The following is a 13,178-nucleotide window of genomic DNA, read 5'->3' as shown; positions in this document are numbered from 1 at the left end:
AAAACCGTGTCGTGGGAGGACTGCCGCAATTTATCGAAATGGTGTTAGAGCGAAATCGTGTTGCAGAAGTGCGTGTTGTTCTGGGGTTGCCTCAGTTCCTCTTCTGGCTCTTGAACGCTGTATTTTATGTCCTGAAATTTGCATTTTATTCCGTTTTTATGAAGCTGCCGCTTGCGAACCTCGTCGCCGTGCTGGGAAGTTCTGTTGCGATTCTCTACTTCATAGTAAACATTATACAAATAAACGGAAACAAATGAAGTTCCCCTCCCCTCCCCCAAATTAAAACTTTTGTTTCGGATTTAAAACCGAAAGAGTTCTCGCCTTTCCGTTGACCGCGGTTGAAGCCCGCTTCGCCGCAAAACATGGCAATGTTCAGGCATTTTCTGTCTTCTGAACACTCGTGTGGTCGTCTGGAGTGCGGCTAAAAATTACAATTCGACGGGTCGCGACCTTTCCGAACTCCTCGTGACTTCCTGATAGTCGAAAGGGGATGGAGAAAGAACAGTTACATGGGGGGGGGGGGGGGCTTGAGCTCGATTAGCTCACAGTGCGCGGCAAACTGGCACGGAGGGAGGGAGGGAGGCGATTTCGTCATTCCGGTGTTCATAATGCTGACGTTTTACGGCGGTGTCAATGTCGATCGTAACACGACGAATTTGACGGACGGGAGTGATGAAACGGATGCACCGGCTCGTTACCCCCGACATCATTTCTTCCGGCGAAAAGGGCACGCTCGCTGAATTGCAGTTTTTTCTTCTTTTTTTATCATTGTTGTTGTTAAAATGTAGGATGACAAAGTCACGGAGGCGTCACTAAGCGTCTTAAGTTCGTTTCCACCTTCTAATATTGGTCACGAGGAAGAGTCGCGAGTCCTGACGGGACACAGAGGCCTCGCCTCGAAGAGGATCGCGCGTTAATGCCCAATTCGATCTTTTGTGCCCGCAGTGCAGTTTCCGCCAAGAAGATTACGGTGTTCGGAGGACGCAGTCGGGGATCGTCCATCTTTTAATAACTTCCTGAATGCGCTCTTTCCGCACCTTGTTTTGCCGAGTCCCCCTAAGCGTAGTAATTCCCCACACCGTTACATCATCCCCTTCCGCCAGTGCTGTAGTCGTAAGATTAGCGGGGGTCGTGTACCCTGGGAATGTTACGTATGCGCAGAGTGTATGCTACGCTTATTGATCGAATTCCCGACGAGGGTGTTCGGTTACACCCGTGTATAGGGGACAAACGTAGATTAGACGACAAATCCTACAGAAGCGATTCATGAGGGAACGTCTTTCGTCTTCAGCCGAGTGACTGCCGTTGTTTTTCATCGCGCAGTGTCTAGCGTGAAAAAAAAAAAAAAAAAAAAAGTTGTTTCATTTCCCGTATTAATATTTAATTTTTATACGAAATAAGTGATTGGTTTTATCTTTCCGGTATTGGTACATTTTTTTTAAAACCCGTAGCATTGTGGCTGTTGTGGGTATTGCATCCATCGAACTATTCACTGCCCGCAATAAACGTATTATACTATTTTTTTTTTTTTTTTTATGTGAACTCCAAACACGAGAGGTATTAGAACCTGTAGTACTTAGTACCGTGCTTGGGTTGGACGTTGAGAAGAAGAAAGAAGATATTTGTTGACATTGGACTTGAACTTTTACCATTCTGAAACACTACTTCGGCCTGGCAGATACCTTACTTCAAATTTTGAAGTCTATTTTACTCCCTAGACATCTGTCTGTGACCCACAATGACTTTCAAGTAACTATTGACGTCTCAAGAGGCATTCCACAAGGAAGTGTACTGTCAGCTATCCTGTTTGCAGCAGCTTTGGAGCCTTTCCTTGCTCAGAATCCGAACTTTGTTTCTTATGCCGACGATCTGAAGTTCTACGTGAGCTCAGATCATAATCATCAGATTCATGATATCAACCAACAAGCTTCTAGGCAGATATTGAGCTTGGAAAGTTATCTTGCCACAATTGGGCTGCATCTGAGCCCTTCCAAATCAGCGCAACTGACGATAACCAAGAAGAAAGTCAAAAATGATATCCAAATCTTTGTGAGTGGGGAACCGGTGCAAAAGGTGACCTCTCATACTGATCTTGGCCTCACCTGGGATGTTGGGCTCACATTTCAGCCTCACTTTACCAGGTTGAGGCAGAAGACGTACGCTGCTCTTTGGGCAGTGCGTCAAGAGCTCGTTGGTGTGCATCAGCCAGCGCTGCTTGTTCGGCACATCCTGAGGTGTATTACGCCGATTCCTCTCTATGCTTCAGAAATGTGGTCATCTGCCCCTGCCTCATACCTTCAGAAGTATCTTAGTTTAGAGTACTGGTTGCTTAGATGGATGAACAGGGTGGTAGGCCACCCCCTAACTATCTCCAGATCTATCCTACAAGCAAATCTGGGCACCACTCCCTGGAGACATATCATCATGACAAAAAATGTCCTCACGCTTGCACGGCTTATAACGAGGCGAATTGATGCTCCATCAGTGTCCACATTAATCTCTGGCCCGAGGAGGGCAAGAGGGAAGCACCCCGGCTCCTGTCTCCCTCTATGTCTTACGCTGTCAAGCATTGATTCCTTGAGGAACATGTTTCCAGCCAATTGTCTTCGGATCTTCAATAAATTTAGGATCCACCCTGATAGGTTCTGTGAAGACGAGCCCTACAGGAAGGAAATCCTCAAGAACTGTTACCAGATTATGAACCTGTAATACTCACCTGCTCCTGGACAGACCTTTATTTTTCTATTTATTATTATTTTTTTTTAACTTTCCTGTTTGTATATGACAAAGACTTTCTGTCTTCATGTAATCATGTATATTATTGTATATTTTGTACATTATTGTTTATTTAATCCCCTGTAAAAGTCTCGGGTCGAGCACGAATGTACCCTTGTTTATTGTACATTGTGTTCCTCCCACCTTAGTCTGTATTCACACCCTTCTGGCACAGAGCCGTCCCGGGTGACCCAAGGTTTTTTGGGAAATAAACTGATTTTAATAACTTCTGTAGATTGTAATTTTCAGGAAATACGTATGAAGGAAGGTTGTTCCAGAAAACGGCAGTTGAATGAATAAATGAGGAAGATGAAAAGTTGGTTCTGTGGGTTTGAAGTTGGACAGTAAATGGATGTTGGCTGCGGGCTGCACGTCTTCGGACTGTTTTGAAAGAGAGAGCGGGAATTATAGAAGCCAATTGAGAAGAACAGTGCCCATGGAAGTATCTGTAAAAGACGCATGCAGCAGAAACAGTACGTCTATGAGACAGCGAGTGGAGAGACTCTGTTAGAGATGAATCATTAATTAACCTAACTGCCCTCTTCTGAATGGAATCAAGAAGCCTGAGAGAGGTTTTGGGGGCACCACCCCAGATGTGGCAACAATATTCCATGGCAGGGCGCATTTACGATTTATACAGAGTGAGAGTACAGCTGTTTGGAAGAAAAGTATATATACAAATATAAAAAGTATATATATATACAAATTCAGACAGTATACGCTGTTAACTTTTAAAAAGTTAAATACAACGCATACCCGCGTATACCCCCACTACAGCCCCGAGTACCACGTAAAAAAAAATACTAAAGTCAGCTGGATCGAGCCTTGCACGGCTCCGTGCCGGAGCGAAAAGTAAAATCGTGCGTGATTTGCGGCACATGCCTCCCCTGTGTGCGAGCGCAAAAAACGTGTACAGAAAAGTGACCTCCCGCGACTTCCTGCGAGGTGCGGCGACATTCCAATCAGCGCCTCGTGCTGCATTCCACGTGGTAATGCGACAGCAGAAGACACTCCCACTTTTTCACAACGGAATTCAGAACTGAACGATGAAGATTAACATCGATCAACCAGGGGAACTCGCTGCAATTTCAGAGATTTTCTAATCAGCTGGACTCAATTAAATGGCTACAACGTATCAGTACATGAAGTCAATTCGCTGGCAGGGCAGCCAAACCCTCCCTTCCTCCTTCCTCTAGGTCCGACCACGAATCACAAAAAAGACGTTCCATCGGCATCTCCACACACCAACTGATAGCAACGATAAATTTGTTTCCAGGGGTTGCCACTGCTGGAGACAGCAAAGTGCCACAATTTGTGATAAAATTCGTCCGCCCGTTCATTCTCCAACCGCTGAAGTCCATCTCCAAGTGAATTCTGATCATAACAACCTTTCGCAAAGTCTGGCACAGCAGTTCATCGGACCTCATACAAAAAAGTTCCAAACCGCACTGCACTCATGCACTTTCGGCCGATATCTAACCCTAAATCCTAGAAGAATTACGCTTTTCATCTTAACGAATCGCGTCCTTGGGCGGAGATAAACCGCCACAAATGCACTACGACCACGATCCCAAACCGGTCCACAGTAACGAATCTCCTAGCAACCAAAAGCGGTATAACCATTCTGCTTGCGAACAGTATGAGGAACTGGACAGCACGTACCTGGATATTGCTGTTGCTTTCGATGCCATCAACGTGTTTACACCCTCCCCCCTCTGCTTACTCGAAGAGCCCACGATCTACTCCGAGGTAACATCCTCTGGTTCATAGCATCGCCCCTCCGATCCAATTTATTTCGTAAAAATGCAGCTCGCCTAAGCGGTCGAATTATGCGTCGTCTCCTTGTACAGTCAAAGCTGCTGATGAGCTGCAATGTCGAGCACAAATAAAACAATTCTGTGATGACTCTAATAAGAAGACTGTCTTGACATTTAAAATCAAAAAAAATGTCAGAAAAGATACTTCAAGATGCCAATTACCCCCGAGAATTGTCAAAAAGCCTATTCATCTATATCGGTATATAATGTTATAAAATTAGTGATATTTTTAACAGAAGCCAGGAATTTTAGGCACATAAAGAACACTTCGAAGCAAATATTTGGGCTCCCCATGGGCATGGAAGTTTCTGCTCTCTGAAATTTACCTTTCAGCTGTCGAAAACATTGTTTTAAATCTGCTTCTGACAAATGTCAAACTTTGTTCAATTCACAGATGACATATTATTTGTAAAACATTAAAGTCCTTTTACGTAGCTTGAATAGTTCGTAGGCCCATGAATCCTCGAAATACATCTTAGAATTAGAAGAGGAGAAGAGCGTGTATTGTTGCCAGAAGAGAGAGAGAGAGATACGTGGAAGTATTTATATTTCCATTGATTCCTCCTCTCATTGTGAAAAAAGTATCGTATAACCAGCTGTATAATGACATTAAGAACAGCTTTAATGAAACTTTAGAGTCATTACTGAAGTTTAAGTGTAGAACAATATCCGACAAAACTGGTGTTATTCAAAGAGCAAGATACAAGTTAGAGCATCCAGGAACCGCAATTTCGAAATACAGTCTCTGTTCAGTGCCACAGCGTGTGTGTGTGAATGAGTGAGTGAAGAATTGAGCAAACACTCGAGGACACTTTCCTGTTGTCGTTTCATCTTTTAATAAATTGCCCGTAGCGTTTGGCAGGGTAAAATTTCTCAGGATTTAGATATAAAAGAAAAATATAATTTTTGAAATGTGTATCTTAAGAAAACTGCGACACTATTGGGAGTAATCTAGATTCAGAACGGTACCCTTGCCCTCTGGCACGCAATTACCAGGAAAAATTTAAAAATAATATCGCAAACTGAGTTCCCAACTTATGGTTGAAACAACCCACAAATCGATTCGGATGTTTTAATTATGCACAGATTTAAAATTAAGGGCTTTTGAATCGTAGGTTGGTAAAGATAGACACGTGCGTGCGTGTATATATTTGTTATATTTTTTATCAACGGATGCTGTTTATGTTAAATTTTCTTATTTAGAAACAAATAAGAAAATTTAAGCCATAGTTTATCGATGCAATATCGATACACACTCAAGAATTTTATTTATTTATTTATTTTTTGGTGTATTATTGACGTACAGTTTTATTGAAACAAATATTAGTTTTAAATGTACCCTTTCGGTGAATATAAGAGAAACAGTTATTTCTAGAAAGCTCAGTTTTTAAATTTTAAGAAACTACAAGAGACGTGTGGGAACTGGAACATACAATTGCAGGATCAATCGCTGGCTGGATCGACAATTGTGGGATCTGTATTTGGCTACAACCTACACATTTGTGGGAACTTTATGTACAATCGTAACTTCTATCTACTTTGGAACCTCAATAGGCTGTTGCTTTACATTTAAATTCTGGAACAGGGGCCCTCACTTCCCTTCCAAGGTCCACAAGCTATTTGTCGCTCCATAAATTAATTCCATTCAGCCCTCTTTTACGTCACAATATTCCGTGTTGCTCGTTAAAAAAAGTAAAATCCTCAGATTTTATTTTTTGTACTTCCCCTGCCTGGATAATTCCGGATTCTTGCTGTAGGGCTGTGGTGTTTCTCCCCACAGATAAGACATAAGGTAATAAGGTTTGTTTCACCGTTTTAGTACATAATCAATAATAGACACACTAAGTAATTCAAGACATCAAAATTTCTCTTTTTTACTAAACATAAGTTTTGAACAATACAAAGTACTAACTAGCATATGCAATTATATATGGATATATATATACAGTATATATATCCATATATAGGTAATTACAGTACATTATTCTTCCTCTCTCCCTCTATGCACGTGAACATCTAATTCGGCATATCCTCCTGAGCCTTCGGTGGGCTGTACACAACTAGAGGATATTTGTTCAGAGTACAGGCTATTTCGTTAACAACGGTAACGCATTCCTTTATTTTACGCATACTTATAACACAGACAGGTAACACTCTCACTCTTCCTTTCTTTATCTATATTCTGTTGTTCCCCCCCTTTTCTATCCTTTACAATACAGTATTCACTTCATCAAAAATCTCCTCTAACTGTCTTATTAATTTCTCCCCGTTTATATTTTCTTTATAATAGCTTTTTTTTTCGTTAGCAAAATTTTCCAAACTTACTTGCACTTTCTTCTTTCTCTCTCTCTCTACCTGGATGGGTGTTTCCTGTTTCAGGTATTTTCAGCAGCCATCTCTCTGGGCTTGGTCTTTGCTGATCCACTAGGCGCGCATCTTTATACTGCCCTCTGTCGGTTCTCTCGACGCGCAAGGACTTTTCTCCAGGGTTGCGGCCTTGGCCATCCATTTGAAGCTCCATCCAAATTTATTCTCCATCGTTTCCCCCATTTTCTATAACAAATACCCACTGAACTGTGCCATGTTTCTAAAACTCACCGTTTAACAATTCCCACACACCTCCAAAACAATTCTCACTCCCAAAAATTTCTCTCTCACTCTCCAGCGATTCTCTCTCTCACTGACTTCTTCTCCCGCTTCTCTCTCTCTCGGGCTCTTTCTTTTTCTGCCCCATCACCTTTTTTGTTTTCCATCTTTCTCCCCCTTTTCTTGACCAATCATCTTCTATTTCTCTTTCTACATCTTTATTCTTATTCGCTCATTTCCCTTTTCTGTTGTCTCGGCCCACGTTCTGGTAGGTCGCGCTCCCTTTTTGGTAGCGGGGACATCCGGACGCTATGAAATTTCTAGAACTTTCTTCTGACCATCCTTGTCCACTTACCCGTTTCGCCACGCCCCTTTTTAAGTGACCGCCCTTGAAATTTATAAGAGCGCACTTCGGTGTCGGCCTGTTTATACAGCGCTATGATACCCGCTCTCGGCTTGCTCTATGATCCTGGATCTTTTCTTCCTCTTTGGAGTCCGAAACCTTCCTTGGGAGGGGGGGGGGCGTTCCTTTGTCCTTTTTTGCCGCAGTGCTACTCCCGCTCTACTTTCCGTAAACAAAACTGCTTCAAACCGGCACTCCTATTGTACAGTTTTAGTTCGAACAGCCCCCCCCCCGTTGCTAACGCTAATCCGCTCTCTACTGAAAGGAACAACAGTGGAAACGCCAGCAAATTGCCTAATGCTGTCTGTTTAAAATATAATAATTCCCAAAATATTACAAAATTATTATTATTATTATTAGGAGTTATAAGACTGGGTTCTTACAGATGCACATTCAGGTATTGCTGGAATTATCTGCATTCTTTGGCATATAGCTCTGAATACACGGCCACTTCATTTCATTTCATCCGAATACACAGCCACTCCTCCATGGTAGGATACTACAGATCGATGCCTATGGCAATCGCGCAAGAAGGAGTCCTACCTCAGCTATTATTTACAGCCATCACTGCACCTCTTGTCCGTAACAATAAGAAAAACATCGAAAGTATGCCGACGACATAAAAATTCTAAAACGCCTATTGCTTCCAACGATCACCTTGGGGCTACATCGAGTATCTCTTATGAACGTCGCTTCTTACCTCAAACAGTATGGAGTCTCGATCAACCCACAAAAAACAAAACCCTACAATAATAGCCCCAACACTCGATGGAATTGATGTAATATCTGCCACTCCTACACGTTCGGATTTGGGAATAGTATTTGACCAAAAATTCCCGTTTCACGCTCAAGTAGACAAGCTCTCCGATGGACAGGTAAACAGCAATTAACCGCGTTAAGGAACCTCAGATAATTAGGAAATTCATTAGGACAGTAATTTATCCTCCGCTCGTCCATGCCGCTGAAGTGCTGTCGTCATCAGCAGCTTCTACCACAAAGAAACCAATCCTCGCTGCAAAATTCTGACTAGGCACTGATGCCCCAGAGAAGGGCACTCATGCCCCAGGCGCCAGTGCCCTTCCAGTACATTATTGCAAATATAAGCTCGCGTGATGTAGAATTGTAAACACTTTGCATCGTGCGAGGGATCACGAGAGCACGTTTCACTTTTTTAAATTTACTTTTGTATCGTTGTGTACGGAATTAATTATTTAATTGTGATGCGAGCTACCCCTGACCTTTGGCCGTGATGACGGGACAGTTGCAACTTTCCTTTCTTGTATTTCCTCAATCGTATTCGTGGAGTTACAATAAAGATTTTCTCTCCCTCTGAAAGATCTGCCGGCGATGCTTCGATCAAAATTTTGAAGGATTCAGAAGTGAGAAGAAATGTGGACCGAGATGAATCCGGTCCAGATTCATCTCGGTCCAGGTTTCCTGCTTTTGTAATTGGCAGGTTTTCAAGTCAGTGGAATGTTGCGCACGCATTTGACATTTTTTCGCCGCATTGTGCAATGACCGTTGTTTCTTCACTCGACCTTCTGCCATGCGGAAGGAAACGGCGCCCAATCTCAAAACGGACTTTTCTTCCCCAATAGCAGTTGCCACGGTTACCTCGTGCGATTGACGTGTTTCTTTCTTTTTCTTTTCAGCAAAGTCGGTGGCCTCGAGGGAAGACGATAGGGGGCAGCAGCGCCATCAACTACATGCTCTACATCCGGGGGAACAGGAGGGACTACGACCTGTGGGAGCGAGAGGGAGCCGTCGGTTGGGGCTGGAACGACGTCCTGCCCTACTTCATCAAGTCCGAAGACAACCGGAACGAAGAAATCGCGAAGAACGGTGAGTGCTCGGCGAGAAATCTTTTTTTTTTTCAATTGCCGAGTGAGGAAACAGCAACGTCCACGTGCGCAATCAGTTAACGATCGAATCCCCGCTGAAGACGCGCTTACTCCGCAGATCGCTTCCCTTACAAATAGCATCGGTGGCAGATTCCCTCAAATTTTATTTATTAAAAATAGCGTGTTTGCTTTCACCCCCCCCCCCTTTTACACAGCCGACCGGCTAGAAGGGTGTACAAAATGCAAGAATTGCAATTATATACAATATAAGAAGGGTGTACAAAAATGCACGAATACAATTATTTACAATAATTTACACAAGTCTGTATATTTACAATATTGTTTATAAGTTCACTCATTGTCAAGATTACAGTTGAAGTAAGCAGTGCGCTTCTGAGATGCTCTTCACTCTGTACTGCTTGCTTTCGGAGTATTTCACAGGGTGGTCTGTTGTCAATGAGTTGAAAAGGTTCACTGCGTCGTTTGGGAAGAAATTCTTCAGACAGCACACGTTGCACAGTACAGAATGCAAGGGTAGGTAGGGACTGTCATTACTGCGTCCAGCACGTGGAGTAGAGATAAGTCCTCGAAGACTGGGGGCGTCAATCACACCGGTAAGCATCTGAGAAAGAAGAAGAATATTCCTGGATGCAATGTGAACTCTCCAGGGAGTCATATTTAAGTTGGTATATAACACAGCCCTGGAGATGGTGAAAGCATTGCCCGTGACCCTGTTCATCCATCGCATTACCCAGTACTCCACTGCGAGGAATCTATTTATGTACGACGTCGGGGCAGAAGACCAGATTGGTGATGCATACACGTGATCACGATAGGTTGTAGGCACCGCTGGACGTATCCTCCGACTACATCGACGTGGAGTAACCCCATCGGCTCTTGTCGAATTGCCCACATCGCCGAGAAAGTCTTCGTTTTCATGGTCGTAAAATGGTTTTGAAAAGTGAGGCCCAAATCAAGCCGAGGTCGGTCGGTGCGAGACTTCACTTTCCTTACTGCACTCCGTTGTGATGTCATTTTTTAATCTTTTTTGTAAATGTGATTTGGGCTGATTTAGATATGTTTATCTCCAGACCTATCTGCAGTAGACAAGTTACAAGGCTGTTGATCAGGACGGCGGCTCGCTGATTTATGAGGGGACATTTGTTCAGGGCCTTTTGATTTTATATATAATTTGAGGTCATCTGCATATGATGAGAAATCAGTGTACCTTGCGAGGTACACTGATTGAATTGAATTTTAAATAGGGTGTCCAATAGATTTGTATATGTAGATCTTTTGGTGATCACAGTATGCAGATGTTTGGGTCTATGAGAGAAGCATTGTTCAATCAGTGCTGATATGATAGTTTTCTCAAAAACTTTTAATAGAGAGCAGCCCACTGAGATCGGGCTCAAGTCCTTAGGTTCCTTTGGGTTTTTTCTTTTGGGTATGGGTTGTACTCTGTAGTGATTCCACATTGTCGGGATTGATCCGGACTTCAATATGCGATTAAAGATTACAAGAAGGGGCTCCACAATGAAGGCACTACACACTTTAACCCTGAAGAGATGGAAGCCGTCAGGACCAATTGTAGATTTATTAGGAAGTCTACTGATGGTATTTATAAGGTGTTGTTTTGTTAGCGTTATAGTTTAAAGGGGCTGTCTGGAATGTATGACGAAATCACTTAGGTTTGGGGTTTTTGTATCTAATGACATCTCGTTAAAAGTCAAAGATACCCATTCCTGAAATACCATCTCATCAATATGGAAATCTTTGTTCAATTTAGATGAATATGTTTGGAGCGGTGTATTCTGTTGAGTACCTGCTCCCGGATTGCATTTTGTTTACATTTGAGGAAGGTTACCCGTTCTTTCTTATACATCTCGTAGTCAGCTGAGTTATGGTACTCTTTCCATATTCTGAATGTTTTTTGTTTCCTCTTGAATGCTTCTCGGACTTCGGCATTCAACCATGTATTGGATCTATCAGAGAGTTTTTATTGCTTGGAAGCTCCTTGGGAAGCAATTTCAAGTAGCTGGTTAGCCAGGTTAGATATAGCAATGTCTATTGATTCTTGCTATAGATCCTTCCAGTTTATTTCTATGAGACGTGCAAGGATGATCTCTGGGTTTATGTATTTGATGGAGAATGCTGTTTTGGTAATCAACTCATTCCTGAAAGCTTCACCAGCCTTTGAGTTTACAGTGACGTTGAACTCAAACGTGATTGGAGCGTGATCAGAGGGGAAGCTGTGGTGTTCAGTGGTCACATCAAGGTGTGGGAGATTGTGGAATAATAGATTGTGATGTTATTCAATCAACACAATCTGTTTCCCCTGGTAGGAGATGCGGTTTTGTGAAATAAGCCAAATATGCCAGTGACTGATATGAGATCCTCAGTGGCCTCATCATGGCTAGGCGTAGGCATGTTGAAACCTATAATGAAGGTGGCGATATTAGGGCTAGGTTGGCTGCTATCCATGCTATCACTTCACTTCGTGAATCTTCTGTGTGGTCAAGGGGGTAGATATACAAGACAAATTTGGAGTTGTATGGCATCCTTTCTTAATGTGGCACATAGGGCTTCGAATTTATCTGACCTGCTCACCTGAAATCTGGACTGCTTGAAACTGGATGAGTACAGTAACGCAACACCTCCACCGCGTCTACTGTCCCTGGAAATATGGAGACTGGGGTAATCGAGAGACTGACCTATGACATCCAGTTGCCTTCCGTGAGATAACCAGGTTTCAGTCAAGCAGATGAACTGATATTCAGATAGTAACGTGATGGTTTGTAGAGGGTGTAGTTTATTGCTGATACTACGTACATTTTCGTAGAAGCATTTAAGGGAGTTATTAAGACAGTTTGGCATGAGGCTGACGTTGGTTGCTTCCCTGTGTTATTGTCGATCTTGTGCGGTAGGATGCGGAAGATGTCCGTTCTTTGTACATTTTTACTAGAGTTCCTGACTGCCAGATGCTGGTATGTAGCACTTTTAGTTCATCCTGTTTGTCACAAGTAATTGTGAATGAAGAAGAGGAGGGACACCTTGTTTTCACAGGTCTCACAGCCACCTTGACCCCTATTTGTTCCTCAAAGAATTTAGATATCTTTGCTTCGGTTGTGGATGGTCCAAGTCTCGATATGAAGATTTTCGATTTGGTTAGGATGGATGTTATATTGTATATTTTCTCCAATATTTGGATTGGTTGACTGGTTTGGCTTTACTGGTGATGATACTTCAGTGGGGCTGGCCCTCTGGGCTACCAATCTATTTACAGAACTATCTTGGTGAGAAGTTGGATCATTGGCCGTTAATGTCACTTCCAAAGGGGAATTAGGTCGCAATCGTTTGAAGGATGACTGCTGGGAGACAATATGTGCATAAGTGGGCTTTTTATTGGTGTCAACACTCATGCTTGAGTGTAGGCATGGAGCATTTTGAGAAGCTTCATTGTGAGAAACGGTTGCTTCAGATATATAACCGATATCGTACCTAATTTCACAAGGATGCTCTGATACAGGTAATTGACTCATATCGATGGGGGTAGGCAGGTTGCTATGTTTCCTATTAGTTGAAGATTGTTTTTCTTTAGTACTGCTGGTTGTTTGGGATTTAGTGGGTTTCTTCATACTTTGTTGACTATCACGATATGTATTCATTTGATTTAGCTCCTTTGCCATTTCGATGGTTTTGTTCTATAGCAGAAGGCCGGTTCACAACAGTGAACTTATTTCTAATTACTTCTGC

General features: G+C 42.7%; 1 protein-coding gene across 1 annotated transcript in view; it reads left to right on the top strand.

The window, feature by feature from the left end:
• LOC150083783 (glucose dehydrogenase [FAD, quinone]-like) overlaps positions 1-13,178 on the top strand; it is a 153,476-nt gene that overhangs the window by 57,062 nt on the left and 83,236 nt on the right. Inside the window, exon 4 of the mRNA XM_090375336.1 lies at positions 9,234-9,423. Coding sequence (XP_090231462.1) covers positions 9,234-9,423 — 190 coding nt within the window. The remainder of the gene's footprint in view (positions 1-9,233; positions 9,424-13,178) is intronic.

The sequence above is a fragment of the Mastigoproctus giganteus genome, chromosome 6, assembly GCF_048544385.1.
Source record: "Mastigoproctus giganteus isolate SK-2022 chromosome 6, ASM4854438v1, whole genome shotgun sequence".
Lineage (NCBI taxonomy): Eukaryota > Metazoa > Arthropoda > Arachnida > Uropygi > Thelyphonidae > Mastigoproctus > Mastigoproctus giganteus.
Note: the sequence above shows the minus strand (reverse complement) of the source record. Positions and strands in the feature narration are given on the sequence as shown.